The 18,713-nt window shown below is 36.5% G+C and overlaps 1 protein-coding gene across 1 annotated transcript; it reads left to right on the top strand.

Annotated features, from left to right (window-relative positions):
• Window positions 1-9,151: 9,151 nt before the first annotated feature.
• Window positions 9,152-18,300, top strand: LOC119540320 (olfactory receptor 12D2-like). Its single transcript, XM_037844448.1, has 2 exons — window positions 9,152-10,077; window positions 18,264-18,300. Exons 1-2 carry the CDS (start codon window positions 9,152-9,154, stop codon window positions 18,298-18,300), a joined length of 963 nt encoding a protein of 320 aa, XP_037700376.1.
• Window positions 18,301-18,713: the final 413 nt, after the last annotated feature.

The following is an 18,713-nucleotide window of genomic DNA, read 5'->3' as shown; positions in this document are numbered from 1 at the left end:
GTCAGCAAGCAAACAGCAGAGCCTAACAGGCAAGATGTAATACAAATTGATGCAGTCACCTTAACAGAGAGATCAGGGAAAGAAGGAGTGAAAGAGATCCTTAGCAAAACCATGATTCCAGGGGTGTATATACCAAAGTCTGCACCATCAAAGAAATGACACCAAAGGCTTCACAACGTGGACAAAACAGACTTCGCTAAAATCACATAGCCAAGACACAAACACAAACATAAAATAAAATGAAATAAAATAAGATAAAAGAAAATAAAATAAAATAATAAATAAAATAAAATACACAGCAAGCCCTAAGAGTCATGGAAATGAGTATCCAGAATTGGAACACATGGCACAAACCAGGAAACAATGCACACCTAGGAGAGGCACCAGCTGTCATACTTAATGAGTAGAGTTTCAAGGTACCCATTATAAATTTGTTCAAAGAATTACGGAAACCATGTCTAATGAAGTAAAGCAGGAGAATAAAAGCTCACCAAACAGAGACTATCAATAAAGATAAACATTGTTTAAAGGAAGCAAGTAGATACTATGTATTTGAAAAGTATAATAACTGAAATGAAAATATGACTAGAGGGATTCAACAGCAGATTTGAACAGGGAAAAGAAACAGTCAGCAATTTAGAAGAGAGGTCAACTGAGATTATACAGTCTGAGGAACAGAAAATGAAAAAAATGAAGAAATAATAAAAGAAACTCTGAGATCTGTGGGGAAAAAAATAAAAAATCTAGTGTACCAACATATACCTAATAGTGTCCTGGAAGGAAAAAAAGGAAAAGAAAGAGCTGAAAGAATATTTTATAAAATAATGGCTGAAAACATTCACATTTGATGAAAAGCATTTACTATACAACCAAGACGCTCAATGAACTCCAAGTAGGAGAAACCCAAAAATATCCATACTTACACACATCATAATCAAATTGTCAAAGGACAAAGACAAAGAAAGTACTTGAAAGTAGCAAGAGAAAAATTGACTCATCACATACAAGGGATCATTCTTTACGATAGCAAATGATGTCTCATAAAACAAAAAATTACCATAAGGGACTATGAAGACATATTAAAATGATAAGGGAAAACCCACCAATCAATCAAGAACTCTAAATCTGGCAACCCACCTTATATTATTTGTAGAAAGACAATAGTATACATTTGCTGGCTCACTTCAGAAATACTTAACTATCCATTCTGACAAAAGAGAGTTTGAAAGAATTTTGTATCTCTTGTTATTTCACAAACAAAACTGTGTGACTATGTTGATGATAGTATCCTAATCAGACCTAATAGTAGGAAATGGCAAGAATTCCAAAATCATATTACACACATGCCAGAAGGTGTGATATAAACTTGACAAAGATTTAGTTCCCCAACACTGGTGAAGCTTTTAGAGCACAATAATCTTGAGTAGGCTTGTACATCCTCTCTAATCTGAGGAAAAATTATTGTACTTGTACCCTATAAACAAAGAAATATTCCAATCGTTGATGTATCTCATTGATATTGGTGGCAAAATAGGCCACACTTAGGTTTATTACTATGAACAGTTAACTAGGTGACTAAGAAGGCTAGAACTTTCAAGTGGAGCCCAGACTAAGAGAGAAATCTGTAGCAGGTCTAGGCTATATTGAAAGCTGCTGTGTTCCTTGGACCATGTAGCAAACATATTGATTGAAGGTACAGGTGTCTGTAGGAGCTAATCCCTATTTCCCTGTGAATTCATGAAGAACATGGAGACAATCTACCGTGCACACACACACACACAAAAAGTGCACTGCGCCTCCAAGTCACACAGTAGGTGCCTGGGAGAAACTGGAAGCTGTTACTGTCATGGCAGAACCCTAAGCCAGCATTCTGCTGGTCTTTCAGGGATCTGCTTAACAAAAAGACAAAAAAAGAGAAGGAAAAAACCAACCAACCTCACACCACCACCAATAAAAACTTGCACTGCTCATTATGCCCCAGTACATGCTTGGGTGAGTCCAAAAGCCTCTGCAGCCAAGAGGGCCAAAACTCAGGCTAGTGTCCATTTTCACAGGTTCTCAGGATTAGTACGTGGACAACAGAGGGCTGTCCTACAGCAGATCTTCCAGACAAACACCAAGAGGTTAAATTATACATCTCCTTAGAGCAGGCACTTGCCCTTTAAGAGTCTGGAACTGAGGAGGAAGCTCTGGACTGTAGGACAAGAACCTTGGATAAAAAGCAAAGAACTAAGAGGCCAAGGTTATGTACAGGTTTAGAGAAATCACCAAGAATTACAATTTTATTTAATATACTCAAATTCATCAATATTAGTATTACTGCTCTAATTTTTATGTTCAATATTTTCTTATTTACTTACATATTCAATTACTATATCCTTAATTTTTTCTGGTGATTATATTAATTACTGGAAGATACAAAGTATATATTCCAACTATGTGGATATGTGAATATATATTGTGATTCTGTAAATTTTATTTTGAGGCCATATTATTATCAAGCAAGCTTAGAATTGTATCACCTTGATAAATAGTGTATTTTAGCATTAGATACTAGTACTCTGTATCATAAAATCACTTTGTTTAATAATAGTGCAACAATAACAACTCGTTTAGTTAGTACTTTCCTGATATATGTTTTCTACCCATTTATTTTCAATCTTTCTGCATGCTTTTGTTTCAGAAATATCTCATATAAACAGCAAGCATATAAATTTTTTAATTTTACATTATTGTCTTTTAATTAGCCCAGTTATTCCATATTTTGGTATTATGCCTGCCATCTTATTTTGTGTTTTCTAGTTACCCTGATTTTTCCATGTTTTACATTTTTCTTTTTCTCAACTTGTACAGAATTGAGTTTTTAAATATTATTTTCTCCCCTCTAATTTTTTAAAAGTAATATATTCTCTTTCTAATTTTAATAAAAATTTTATAGGCATTTTTGAATTAGCAAAGTGCCCAGTTAATCAACATTTCTATCTACCTCATGAAATATAAAGACAAGGATCTCAGAAAATTTTAACTCCAACACTTCAATTGTACAGCTCTTTGTTATTCTATAATTTTGCTCCATCTATGGTTATATACCCTACACTGGACAATATTATCATTATTGCTGCTGTGTTTAAATATTCACTGCTTGATTATTAACATATATATAATTTTTATTATTTGCCATTGCTTTTCACATCCCACTCCTTCCTATGGATTAAATTTCCTTTGTCCTAAAATTCATTTATTTAGGAGCTCCTTCTTGAGAAATTAGTAGTATTATTAAAAAAGTCTGAGGGTTTTTATTTTTCTATTTTTAATTCAAGTATAATGAAAATGCAGGAAAGATATAAATCACAGTAATAAAGCACAATAAATTTTCACAAAATTAACTCACCTGTACCTGTGTTATGAACAGTCCTGGACCTGTTTCTAAAGGAAACTTTGTACTCATTTTTGTTGAATACATAAATAGAAATTATATTTACATATATGCATTCATTTTACATATTCATATATAGGAGGAAAATTATTTAACAATAGGGAGGAATGTTCAATTGAGAAAATTACTAGAAAATGGAGAAAAAGTTTCCCAAACTGGTTGTATCATTCGACTTTCCCACCAGCCACGTATGAGGGCTGTAGTTGTTCCATGTCCCCACAAATATTTGATATACAGTCTTTTTCATTTTAGCCATTTCATTTTAGTTAATTAGTAGTTGGATCACATTATGGTATTAACTTATATTTCCCTGATGAAATAGTTAAAAAGTTAACAGTTTTTCATATTTTTTTGGCCATTAGAATATTCTCTTTTGTGAAATACCTATGTAAGTATTTTTCTTTTGGAATGTCTACCTTTGTAATTGATTTGATAGAATATGAATCTAGGTATAAATTCTCTGTTAAACAGACAGCTAGATGCAAATATATTTCCCAACCTCGGTTTGCCTTTTTATTCCCTCGGGGGTATCTTTTGATAAAGAGAAATTCATGTGGGTTCTTTTGATTTATTTAATCCTGAATCTTGTCTAAATGAGGTTTTTAAAGGCATAGGATTAAAGACAAAGAGTAATAAGAAATTAAGTCAGTTAATTACATGAGGCATTTCACTTGAAAATGAAATGTTATAATTACTATAATTCACTTAACAATGAAATGTTTATAATTGACATCTTCAACTATAAACATAATGAATATATAAAATTTTCACACTCTATATTAAGAACTAGGAAAAAAATTATTTTTTTTATTTCAGTTCAGCAGGCACTAGTAAAATTTTCAGTTCCACGAATAGTATCATTCATGTCAAGAGAAATTCTCTGTTGTTGAACTTACAAGTCACTTAGTGACTGCAATTTAAGAGGAAAGTTGTGAGTGTGTTGCTATTCCCTGTTCAAGTCTTGGAGCAGAAAGAGCACCATTCACCTAGAAACAGTCATTAAATGCTAAAGATCATGTGGAAAATTCCCTAAAATCAGCGCATTATTTGGAAAGTATCAAAGTGTCTGAAGAATCATTTTTCTCTCTTATCAGATGATCTAGGAATCAGTTATACAGTAAATATTTTAGTTCAAACTAGAGGATCAAATGATAATTATATAAATTATTTTCAATCCACTTGTTTAGACTTCATGACACCTCTGGATTGCACCTTCATAACTATTTACTTCAGCTAGGTGTTCCAGGGCTAAAGACATCCTGAGTTCAATTTTCATGCTAAATACACTTAGATTAGTTCTCCTAGGTCTCAAGTAGTGTAAATTCAAATTCCAGATATTCTGAAGGGCAAGCCTACAGTTATACCTTCACAAGAGAAATTGTTTTTTATTACTTAGAGTCTAGGCTCCATGGAGGAACTTCTTTGTAATCTTCTGTTTGTGGGTAAACTTCTGTTCAACTCCTTTTTATACAATATTATTCTTCAAGAATCCTGGCTTTACCCAAGGGATGAGTATTTTAACCCACCAGCTTGATTTTCCTTCTGTAAGGTAAAAAGTTATCTTTAACAATGAAATTCCTTGGGAAATGAGCTGTCAAATCTCCTCAAGGAACTTTTACAAAAGAATAATACATGTAGACCCAACTTCGATATACTAAGAATTACAATAAAGTCGTTAATTAATATACATTTTGTTTCTGGCACAAAAACAGAAAAAAATAAATGAAACAAAATGGGAAGCGGAGGGACAGGCTGAGTATTTATGAAGACTTGGTATATTTTAGAAATGGCATCTCACACCTGTGAAGAAAGAAAAGCTAGTTTCTCTGACTCCACAGAAATAAAGTAGAGCCAATTCTGGGTCATTACCTCACAGCATAAGTGAGCTGAACTCTAAGAGGAATAGAGCTCTGAATAGCAAACCTAAAACTCTAAAGCTAATAAACAGATCAGCTGCATACTTTCTGAGACTTTCAAAATACAGGGGCCCTTGATCAAAAATTGTGAAGAATTACAAGACACGCAGTGAGAGCAAAACATTCAACCAAGTGTGCAGCTACATAAGACACATGCTCATGAAGCTGGTCTTGCTGATAACTTTTAAGACAATATCATGATGCCTTCAGGAGTAAAATTTTCCATAAACAACATCCGAAATGAAAACAACGTAAAGAGGAAAATTGCTGGTCATGACTTCATTATAATAATGGATTTCTAATCAAGTTAAAATTGAAATTGTGACATTTCAAAAGAATGGACCTGGTAGGTATCTCTAGAACTAGAGTCTCAGTTTCAATCCTAGTACCACAATTAATCTCAATAAACCAAGACATTTGCTTAACTCCTCTGAACTTCAGTTTTCCATGATAAAATGGAAATGGTTTTAGCGCTTCCTTCATTGTTTTGTAAGAATTAAATGAGATAATACAAATTGAGAACTCAGAACAATAACTTACACATAAAAACACACACATTGAGTGTTATTTAATTGTATCATATTTACAACATATAAAATAACAAAGAATTATTAATTCAATGAATATATACTTAACTCTCATGCAAAGCAACAAGAATATAAACTGAACAGAAAAATTGGACAAAGAACATTGCTTTAATAACTGCTATTAGAAAGCTTGACTAGATGGCAAGATCACACAGAGATATCCCTTGGCTAAAAGAATGAGATATTCTTACTAATGGATCCTCCAAGAAGCAGTATACACCTTAGAGACACCAGCATCATTCCCCCAAATGGAGAAATTTGACCTTTTGTATCCTAAAATTAAAGGAAATAAATTGGTGTGATTACCAAAAGTGAATCCTCAGAAATAGCAGGAACAAAAAGCAATAAAACTTCTTTTTATTCCTCCATAACTCTGCTGTAATAAACAATAAGAATATCAAAAATAATCATTTTTCTGAACCAATCAATGGACTGTGACTGTCCCGCATCCCCAACTCTTATTCCCAATTTTCTTTCCATGTTATACATCAAAGTGTATTTTCCAAGGGAGTCCCCAGTATGAAAAAGTAAATCCATACTTCTTTCTTAGATAATCTAAGGAAATTCAACTAAGAAAACATATAAGGCAATTGACACTCGTGTTGTTATCATGGTTCTGAAACCAAGGAATAAGCATTAGAAGGGAAGAAAATAGGAAGAATAAGGGAAAGAATGAAATTGAAGAAAGGAATTTCCCAAAGACAGCCCCTCTTATTGTAGGTGCAGATAATATCCTGTTTATTCCTACAACATTCTTCTCAGCACCCAGGGGATACTCTCCCTCAGGATTTTTAGGCTAGAGATCTGTGGCTCATAAATAGGAAGGCAAGTTTCAAAGAGGGAGAAAGAGGTTTATAAAGATGAAGAATTTATACTGCAATCCCAATGTGAATGATCTCTTTAAATAATTTTCTCCTATTTACAGACACAGCATGAAAACCTGAATAGCGTTCTTGGCCTGTGAGTCCAAATACTCAGTTAGGTAAGAATTAAATAGAAAACAGGCTAGGAATTTGCCTATGTACTCAGTCTGTTAGTGAGTGATCTGTCTGCTTGCTTGTATTAAAGTTAAATGCCCAGGATTTAAAACCAATTTCCTATCCTACAGTGTACTACTCCTTGTGGTTGTGAGATATGGAGACACTTTACTTCCCACATTGTTTTTGCAGTATCTCATTTTCAATTCAGTATACCTAGTCCTCTAGACATTCTACAAAGCAAATCTGTAATCTCTAAATATTAAAATTACAGTTAAATCATTTTGTAAAGAGAAATTTCTAATTTTCTTTCAAAGTTAGGGAAATATTTTTTTCCCAATGGATTTTTGATACAATTATGTTTTGTGAGTCAGAGAATCAAAAATGATATTTGGCTTATCTACATTTTAAACAAGCAGGGTAAAATTCTTGAAATACAAAAAATATATATGGTTCTAAAAGACTTTTCTGAGAGATCTGAAAACAATCTTTAATGGAAGTATAGTAGCAGTTAGATAATTTCACAGAATGTCTTCCACCTACAAAACCAATGATCCCATGGGTTCCCTAAAAGTACTCCCCTGATCATTCACCTTTTTACTCCAGCCACCTCAAAACATTTTCTTTTCCCCTCAATAGTTTCTCAAACCTTGAATGATTCCCCCTTTTTGTAAGGCTTCCTAATATATGCCTGTCTATTCAGAATGCCTTGCAGTTTTCATCTTTCTAATAGTTCCTGCCCTCCTCTAAGGGTCTCACATATCCTTGCTTATTCCTTCTCCAAAACAACAGCCAGTCCACTACATCTGGAAATGAAAAGGACAAAGAGGAAGCTACACACAAAGTATGTCTGCTTTTGTCAGTGTACCTAAAGATAATAATGTCAGGTACTTTTCAAACAATAGAGGAAATAAAATTCAAAAGTTTGTCTGCCTTTCTGTAAACAGCCCAACTTTAGCCAAATATTAAACCTTATTATAATATAATTAACTTATTTCCAGTTATTCATGAGTTTTAACATCACTGAAGAAAACACTATTATTTCAATTCTGTAAATGAAATGAAAATTAATGCATAACTTTTGTTTCAAACATGAGTTTATTTGATGAAAAAAGGAAGCATAAGGAGAAAACATATTTTTCAATTGAGAAGATCTGGAATCTTAGGGTATTAGGAGGGACTGATCTGAGGCAGACAGACTCCTGGGTTCCATATTAATGAAACTATAGGTGAAGAAGGTGCATTTAATTGGAGATAGATTATTCCTTAATATCTGAAGAGTAAGTTTATATCAATCAAAATTTATATTGGGGACTTAAGGAAATAGGTCATGAAAGAAGATAATTTTTAGAGGATTGAAGACATAGATGCCTCAAGGAGGGGTCACTATTGTGCGACCTAAAGGAGGAATTCTTGATTCCACTGAAGGAAGGATCTTCTTACCCAGGGATGCAGGTGTATCTAGGAAACAAAAAAGAGTCCCAGTGAAACCATAGAATGGATGTGAAATACCCTTTGTCATCAAGAAGTAATTTGGGGATCCTATTTTGAGAAAATATTAAGGCTTAGATTATAGGAAGATTAAGCTTCCCAGCAGATAAGACAGGGAAATTTTTTCAAATATACCTCATGCTAATACCTGAATAATGTGGCCTCAGTTCCCACCCTAGACAGGGCTTCATGATGCTTCTAGGGATATGAGTCAGGAAGGGATCAGTAAGAGATCACCTCTGATGCTATTTACAGTCTAAGATGAAGAAAATATACTATTTCCATTTTAAATCACTTTTTGTTTCTTTAAAGACTTCATGGTTGTAATTAGTTCATTCCTGTGCATTTTCCTTAACTTCAAATACTTCCAGTGGCTTCTTACTTAGCTTTTGATAGTAGTGTGGTAAAGTACAGTTAAAATGTCACCCTGTTAAAATGACACAGGAAGAGGAAAGAAATGTTGTATAAGAATGTAGATGCTCACAACCAGAGAGGATAGTAGACTGAAAACATGAAACTCTGAAAGCAGGGAAAGTATTAATGAATAAAAAATACATAAATAATTAAAAATGATTGAGTAACAATATATAGCCTTAATATTTGACATTTTAATGGCAAACCCTCTCATCCTATGGACATGTAAAACAACCATGCTCTCCCTCAAACTATTTTGGTCTTGGAGAGAAAATCCTGGACTGAAAGGAGATAGTTGTCCATATATTATTTTGCCTTTTCTTTTAAGTGATGCTGAATCAAACCTCAGTCTCTGAGTTTCTTCTCCTGGGAGTGACAGACATGCAAGAACTGCAGCCTCTTCTCTTTATGGTTTTCTTCACCACCTACATTTTCAATGTGATGGGGAATGGAGCCATCCTGATGACTGTCATCTCTGATCCAAGACTCCATTCACCTATGTATTTCTTCCTGGGAAACCTCTCATGCCTAGATATCTGCTACTCCACAGTGACGCTCCCAAAGATGCTGGAGAACTTCCTCTCTTCACATAAAGAAATTTCTTTCTTGGGATGCATAAGCCAACTTCACTTCTTCCACTTCCTGGGCAGCACCGAGGCCTTGCTGTTGGGCGTGATGGCCATTGACCGCTTTGTGGCTATCTGCAAACCACTTCATTACACTGTCATCATGAATCATCAGCTATGTGTCCAGATGGCAAGCACAGTCTGGGTCATTGGTTTTTTCCATGCCTTGCTGCACTCCATAATGACCTCTCGTTTGAACTTCTGTGGCTCCAACCATATCCATCACTTCTTCTGTGATATTAAGCCACTGCTGGACCTGGCCTGTGGGAACATTGATCTCAACCAGTGGCTGCTTAATACTGTCACAGGGACAATTGCTATGGGCCCCTTCTTTCTGACACTTCTCTCCTATTTCTCCATTGTCACCTATCTCTTCTTCAAGTCTCATTCTTGCAGCGCGCTTCACAAAGCACTGTCCACTTGTGCCTCCCACTTCATGGTAGTTGTTCTTTTCTACATTCCTGTCCTTTTCACCTACATTCGTCCTGCTTCAGGCAGTTCCATGGACCAGGATCGGGTCATTGCCATCATGTACACTGTGGTCACCCCTGTACTGAATCCACTGATCTATACCCTGAGGAACAGGGAAGTGAAGGCGGCCTTGAGTAGAGCAATTAGAAGGAAGCTCTGACTTGACTGGATACAGAGAACTCTTTTGAGGCTTAAATAAGCAGGCAATGAGAATGTCGAGACGTGAATGTATACTGCTTCTCAAATACATAAAAAAGAGGAATTGCATAGAGGAAAGATAAATGAGAAAGACTAGTCTTATTGTATTAAAGAGTGCATCCCTAGGTAATATAAGAAATGTGAACAGATTGAACACTGGCTGTGGAACCCTAATGCTGAATTGGTTTGGGGACATCAGTTCATCTGATTGACTTTTTTATATATTCTAATGTATTCTTGTACTAAATCAGATGTATAAATATGCCTGTATTACTCAAGTGGATAGTATTTAGATATGTTTATCTGTGTTTCCTCTTGGTTAATACATTTTAATGTGAGCAATAAAATTACTTCTACTGCTATTATTGTTGTTATTAAATTTTTATGTTTAGCACATATTAATTAGGGCCATAGTTACTCAATGGTAAAAGTAGACGCTAATTCACATATGAGTTAAGGAGATTTTTAAGAGGTATGGCATATTCCTTGTTCTTCAAGCAAGGAGGTAAATAAATAATTAAAGCCAATGACCTTGTAATCACTAATTAACAGAAATAACATAACCAATGCTTCACCTAGACTATTCTGGAAACTCTGTATGCAGAGCTGTTTTCAAAGTCAGCTGGCCAAATAGTCAGAGATTTCTGTGAAATAGAATTAAAAGTGTAAGCAGGTTGAAAAACATCTCAAGAATTCCTTTGTGTCTCATATAGTGTATTATTTTCTTTTCAGCCTTTAGCCCTGGTAAATTATGACTTTCAAAACCCTTTCTATTTTTTTTTTGTTTTGTTTTGTTTCCCTATATCTACCCTTCTTTTTTTTTGACTGGTTCTAAGGTAATATGCTGTAATACAGATCAAATATGAAGAATTCATCAAAACCCTGTTTTCTCTTTCTGGCACCAAATTGATACTAACTGAAAACAATGAAGTCACAGTCTCTGAGGTGTTTGGGGCTAATAGATGACGTATTATATCCCTCACTTCTAAGAACCAATTAGTGACTGCTGGTCCTAAAAGAATGATGAGTTGCCAGTATTTATTGTCTATTTAGAGAGACACACAGACAGGATTACGAAAAGACATTTTGTGATAGTTAACTAACTATTCAAAGTTTCTGCATTCACTCTTGCAAACCCCAAATAATTTGGGTCAACTTCCCACCTGTGCTTCTACCTTCCAACTCTACTTTCTTTGGTCCTTTAATTCCACTTTTATTGATGAGAGAAAGTGTATATGGAGAAATCCCCTCCACTCTTAACTGTATCAGACTAGCAATAATCCAAAATTTCTGCTCACATTTCTGCTGGTGAGATATAGTCACATGTCCCACAGGAAGATATGGTTATCTATTGTTGCATAACAAAAAGACAAAGTCTCTCTCTCTTTCTCTCTTTTTTTCTGTCTCCAGCTTATCCATGAGGCTAGCATGTGCTTCTTCAGCAGGGGTGCCTCAGGGCATACTTTGCATGTGGTGCCTTAGAGCCAACAGACCAAAGCAAAAGCTGCCAGTTGTCTTAAAGACTAAACTAGAATGGCAGTAACATCACTTCTACTATATTCTATTGGCCAAAGCAGCCACAGGCCAACCTAGTTTCAGAGGAAGAGGAAATAAAATCCATCTCTCAGTGGGAAGAGTATCAAAATTTTTGTTGCTATCTATGATCCATCATAATTCCACTCTGACTACAAATAATGTACATTATCCCTAGATGCAAAATATACTTACTCCCCCTTTCAATAAAATCCTAAAATCTCATCCCAATACAGTCTAGGTCTTTTCATCTAAATAAGGTCAAGGGATGGATGAGGCTTCTTGGGTATGATTCCTTTTGATCGAATAACTTTGGAAATAAAGAGTATCTGTCCATCACACACTCAATACACAATTGTGATAAATATAGGACAATCACAATAAGATAGTCTCATTCCAAAAGGGAAAAATCTGAGGCATGTGAGAGTCAAGTAGCAATTTTGAAATCAAGCTTGGGCTATTTTTCTAACTCTGACATTTAAAATCCAAGGTGATGATTCTTCTGTCAATGTAATGCTCTTTAAAACTTTTTAGGACCTTGTAAATTTATCGGGGTTTACTCAATCACACAATGCCACACCCACAAATTTCTTTGACATAGACCCCTCTCTGATCTTAGCTGAGAGTCAGGGTATTGTGGGACAATAAGAGTTTTAGAACTATTTTTATCTGGTTGAAAGGGTCTACAAGGCATGCCCTTAAGATTCTTAGGGGCCTTCTTACCTAGAATAGAGAGTCTAAGAGGCCTTTCCTGAAGATTTGTTAAGATTTTTGGAAGCTACACTATGCTTCCCTTTCATCTTCTGAGGTCTCAATGAAGAGTTTGCAGCCACGTCCTTGAGATCATTAACAAAAGACTGCATGTTACTTACATGACCCAACAATTTTATCTTTTCCCTGAAGCCACATCTTACTTTGAGAGCCTTTGCCATCTGTAGTGGCTAGAACTGTTATACGTTGTACTTTTTGAGCTTGTACTGTCTTGGCTGCTTGAACTTTCCTCTAAATTGTTTAAATATTAAATTTGTTTAGCTCATCTCACTCCTCTGTATTTTATAATAGTCAACTAAAAAAAAAAACAAAACAGCACTTTCGCCTTTCTTCCTTAGCAAGATCCATGAGTTCAACAGGTATCTTTTCTATCTTCCATATTACCACAGGCAATAATGTATGTCTCTCATAACTGCCAGATCTATAACTAATGTTAAATCTCCACGTTACTTAACTGGAAATGTGCTGTGACTGTTAAGGAAGAAAATGAAATTAAACCCAAAGGAGTTACAAGTATTAGCTACTCCCGATCAACAGGAGTAGATTGGGATTGGATTTTGAGGGTGCTTGATCAAGAAACTAGAACATAAATCTGGACAAATAAGAATGTATTAACTGGGAGTCATTCCAGTTAGGCAAGGACCTCAGGGGACTGGGCAAACTTGTTGCTAGTACGGCTCTTGGAAGGCTAAAGAAGTCAGTGGCTCATGCCAAGCAAAGTTGAAATTCCTGAGTTGCTTTGGCAGATAGTAGAGAAAGGAATAAAAGACTCTGGAAAGTGGGTATATTGAAATGTATATATTATGTGATTCCAGAAAAGCCTCCAGAATATTATGCTCCATTAGAGAGCCCAGAAGAGACACACCATTCATGGAGCCCATCAGGGATCCTCTGGAGGAGAAGTAACAGAATTACTAAGTTCAGAGTAACATTCCTCTGTAGACCAGAGCTTTTGGTTGGTGAAGTGAACACAGAGCTTGGCATATTAATAGTGATATGGAAGAAAGAGCTCTAAAGCAATAGAAACCAGATGGCAGCACTGAACCACCAGAAGCCAGCAATGCATAATTTTCATAAACATCACTGACGTCAGAGAGGCAGCCAAGAGCACTTTACTCACAAAGAGCTGTAGAGATGGTTAATAGAACATGGTGTCCTTGGGGTCACAATCTACCCCAGGATTAGTCAACTAGAGTGCTGCTTAACATCTACAATCAGAAGAAGGCAAGAGTGGAAGAGCAGGAGGCTACAGGTGTCCATCCCAATAAAATACCACAATTCCCTGCTCAGTCCACTGACCTAAGCTAATTTTCAGACCCAGCACTCATCTCCTGAGAATATGGTCATGTCTCCCTGGAATAAGTGAACCTCCAACTGCATGGCAAGCACTGAAAATATGTTCCCAGTCCTTCCTCGAAGGCAACTACCCCCTTTTATGCAGATGACTGCACACTGGTAAAAGAGGAATACCCAGATATTTCAAAGACTTTTGAACACACTAGCTGAGTTGATAATGATTCTCCATGAACCATAGAATTATCATGGCTCACCTGCTAGAGTGGCACATACAGAGGCCATGAAATACATCGAGCCATGGTTATAAATCTGGTTTACAGCGAGTCCCCTGGTATGCAGATACACTCAACAGTCATTTTCCTAGCCACTGGTGTATAATTGGGATTGACATACTTGGCAGTTAGATAAACACCAACATCAGGTCCTTGGTCAAGTGGAAGCCTTTGAAACTGCCTCACCTGGCCAGGATATTAAATCAAAAACAATAAATATCATATCCCAAGATTGATGGCCAAGATTAATGCCACTTTAAAATATCTAAAGTCACTTGCAGTAATCAGAGGGAGCCTGAGTAATAACTGTAGACTAATTCAAGTCTATCCCAGTGGATACAGATGTCATGATGGACATGGTATCATTGCTAGAACAGATCAGTAGAGCTTTAGGTAAATGCATATGGCTATTGTTGTGGTTTGAATCATGACCACCCCAAAAGATATGTTCAAGTTCTAACCCTGATCCTGTGGTGCAAATCCATTTGTAAATAGGACCTTCGAAGATGTTATTATTAAAGATCTTATGAATAAGATCTGCAAAGATCCTATTTAAATGAGGTCTTATTGAATCAAGATGCACCTTAATCCATATGACTGAGACCTTATAAGCAAAGGAAAGTCAAACACAGTCAATCAGTAGAAGCCATAAGTCAGTAGATACCAGAGGAACAAACACAGGGAAAGAGATTTCACCTGTGGCAGATGATTGCCGGAATCCCTGAGCTCTTGAAAGCTAAGTTTCCAGAGACTAAGGCTCTGTGTGAGGGTGTGGCTGAATAATCCTCTGTTAAAGAGAGTATGGCTGAACAGCTATTTGCTAAGGAGTTTAGGGGTATGACTAATGGATCCACTGAACCATCTCAGTCAGAAATCAGGATAGGAAATGCAATTTTGTCTGGTGGCTTGGACCCCCCTTGAATTGCATGGAAAACTGACAAGGTTTTTGAAAATTTTATATGAGCAAAAGTATTTCCAGCCTGGACATAAATGGGACAAAATGAAGGAAACATTATTTGAAGGGCAGAACCATGGATGAATAGGTCTGGGCAGAGGAGATTCCATTGGGCCAAGAGAGAAGGCTTCTTCCTCAGCCTTTGGATAGGACAGGTCTCCTGCCCTGGTGTTTGGAAAGTGCAGCCCATCCCTGCATTTGAAGAGGGTGGGCCTTCTGCCCTGGTATTTGGAGGGGGTAGGACTTCCAAGCAAGCATTTTGGGGGAAATGGCCACTGCCACAGTGCTTAGAAAGGGTGGGGCTGTCACTCCAGCAGGCCCAGGGACAACGAATCAACTAAAAGATAACTCTCAAACCTTGGAATCTAATGGAGTTTGCCCTCCCAGGTTTTGGACTTCTATAGGACCTGTGAACCCTGTTTTCCTTCTAATTTCTCCCTGCTAAAATGGGAATGTCTATCCTATGTCTGTGGCACCACCGTATTTTGGAAGGAGACAACTTGTTTTCCAGATTTCACAGGTGTACAGTTGGAAGGGAATTTTACCCCAGAATAGATCATACCCATAAATTTGGCCTTAGAGTTATTACTGAAATCTCTTAAGGCTTTTGGGATATTGATATGGGGTAAATGTATTTTGCATGTGGGAAAAATATGTCTTTTGGGGGTCCAGAGGGTGGACTTTTGGGGATTGAATAATGTCCTCCACAAAGACGTGTTCCAGTCCTAACCCCCAATCCTGAAGGTGCTAAACCTCTGTAAATAGGACCTTAGAAGATGTTAAATTATTTAAACTGTGGACTTATTTGTCAATAGGATCTTCAAAGATCCTATTTAGATGAAGCCAAATTGATTCAGAGTGGGACTTAATCCATATTACTGGAAACCTTAGAGCAAATGAAATTCAAACACAGTCAGTAACTAGAAGCTAGATGTCAGGAGAATTCATAAACCAGACCATCAGACACAAGCAGAGAGAACTCACCGTGTGATGGAGGATTGCCTCAATGCTACAGACACTGACAGAAAGCAACCTGCACCATTACCTTGATGTTGGACTTTTAGCTTCCAAAACTGTGAAACAATAAATTCCTGTTGTTTAAACTAACTAGTATCTGGCATTTGTCCTAGCAGACCTGGGAAACTAAGACAGCCGTTGATTTGGCAAATGCATTTTTGTTTCTTGGGAGCATTCCAAGAGTGAGTATTTTAAGACCCCCAAGAAGAAGTTGCAAGGTTTCTTATGACCTACTTTCAGAGATCCCAGAGCATCATTTCCACAGGTTAAGTAAGCATTCCATTGTTCAAGTATGTCACTGTACTAACCTGGATTTCAAAGGGAAGGAGACACACAGGGCATCAGTACTGGATGCCTAGCCCACTGGAAGTCCATATGTCAAGACTAGCTACCACACAGACTTGGGATCTATTGTGACACTTTAATGTGAATATTTATGTTTTTATGTTTTTCTTTTTACTTAACAAAAACATATATGGTACATTCTACATGTCACACATATCTATATGTATCTAAGTGTTCACACATATTAACTCATTTCATCATCATAACAACTCTTATCCTTATTTTACAGATTAGGAAATAGAGGCACAGAGATGTTAAATAACTTGTCCTAAGTTTTGAGATGATAATTGTCAAAGATGGACTACAAACCAAGGCAGTGTGGCTGCAGTCTCCCTGTTCTCTTCTGGATCTCCTTCTTGTCAGATGGGATGGGAGCTTCTCAATCTGTTTTCCATATGCCTTAACCTCTCTTTCACATATTCACTCTATTTATTGTCCAGTACTGCATTTGATTTTTTTTTTTTTTTTACCTCAGATCTAACTCACACTTTACCATTTTTCTCTTTTGTTTTGCCCAATCCGCAATTTGATCCATCCATCAAGTTTTTAATTTCAATGACTCTATACTTCATTTGTAGAAGTTTTTCTTGGTTATTTTCCAGACATTCTTGGATACTAGCAGAAGAAGTAACAAATAAATCAATGGAAAGGAATGGAAAAGAGTAAAGATTCCACAAACAGACCAAGTATTTATGGAAACAATGAATATGATAAAGATAGTGTCACAAATCTGCAAAGAAGAATAGCTAGCTAACTTCTCTGACAATATGAAGATATTTTAGGATGCTACCTCTCATCATACATAAATATGAATTCCAAAAGTCTGGAGATGTCAATGTCAAAGTAAATCTCTAAATCCAATAGAAGAAAATTTAGGACAACATCATTGTAACTTAAGTAAATAATAATAATAATAATAATTTTCTTAAACAAGACCTAAAAAAGTACAAAATATAAAGGAAGATACTGATGATGAATGCAACTTTATCAAAATTTTAAATTTCTGTTGTCAAAGTAAATGTGTGAAAGTTAAGAGATAGGTGACAGTTTGGAAGAATGGAGATCACATAGTAGAGGCGTTAAAAGCATGAACTCTGAAGCCAGAAAGCTTCAGTTTGAATCCAAAATCCTGACTCCATGATTTACTGCCTGACACTGAGGAAATAGCCTCTCTGTACCTCATTTTTCTTATGGGACAATAGTTGTGCTTCCTTCCTAAGAATGATATGAGCTAATGTGTGTAAATGAGTCAGAAAAAATTCCACTTCCAAGATATTTGGAGCTCTGCAGACCCACTCTCCAGCAAAACAAGCAAAACTGGTAAAAACTATAGATAGCATTGATATATAGTCTGGAAATTATCTTAAGGACATACAACAATGAAGAAACTTTCATTCTAGAAAATCTACTAAAGCTTGGTAATAACAGCCAGAGTTTGTGGATTGCCTCCTCCCACCTCCAACTCCACGCCTTCCCTCCTCCCAGTTCAGCTTGGTGGAAGCTCCAGTTCTCTGAGGGTGTGATCAGCAAGACAAGGCTTCTTCTCCCCTCAGCTCCCAATCAAGACTCATTTAAAATAACCAGGAGGAGCAGTCCACCAGCATTTCTCATCCCCTCCAACTCCAAGGAGAATTTAGAAGAAACTAAATTCCTGGAGGCTGTGCCTGAGTGATTGGGAGCTCCATTCTGAACCCAGCTCCCACCATAGGATGGAGACACTACGCCTGGCACAGAGAGGACATAAAACTAGGGTCAAATGCCCTTACTCCAGCCAGTTCATAGAGCAGTGGTTCCATGCTGGGAGAGATAAGACAGAAGACCAGGGAACACTGCCCCTCAGAGGGTCCAGAGTAGTGGCTGAGAATTTGCCCTAGAGGAAACACAGCCCATAACAAAACAGAACTCTGAAGCTCTCCTCAAAAGTATGTTTATTTGAAACACAGTGTGGGGAAGTTCCAGCCTAAGGGTGCACTCAAAAACAATAGTTCATCTTAATTAAGAGAAACTAGCTAAGCCATAAAAGCCAGCTAGTTCACCAGAGAGAACCAAGAAAAGCTACACCTAAGAAGAACCTCTTGGAGTCAAAACAAACCTCAAAGACTGGCCTCAAAAACTACACATGCTATGGTGGAACTTCTATGGAAAACATTTTAGTGGTTCCTCAGAAAGTTAGGTGTAGAATTACCATATGATCCGGCAATCCCACTACTAAGTACATACTAGACAATTGAAAGCAGGGACTCAAACAGATATTTGCACACCAGTGTTCATAACAGTGTTCTTCACAAATGCCTAAAGATGGAAGCAACCAAATGTCCATCGACAGATAAAAGGAAAAATAAAATGTGGTATATACATACAATGGAATATTATTCAGTTGTAAAATGGATGAAGTCCTGATACATGCA

The sequence above is a fragment of the Choloepus didactylus genome, chromosome 7 (genome assembly GCF_015220235.1).
Source record: "Choloepus didactylus isolate mChoDid1 chromosome 7, mChoDid1.pri, whole genome shotgun sequence".
NCBI classification, from domain to species: Eukaryota; Metazoa; Chordata; class Mammalia; order Pilosa; family Megalonychidae; genus Choloepus; species Choloepus didactylus.
This window is presented reverse-complemented; position numbering and strand designations above follow the sequence as displayed.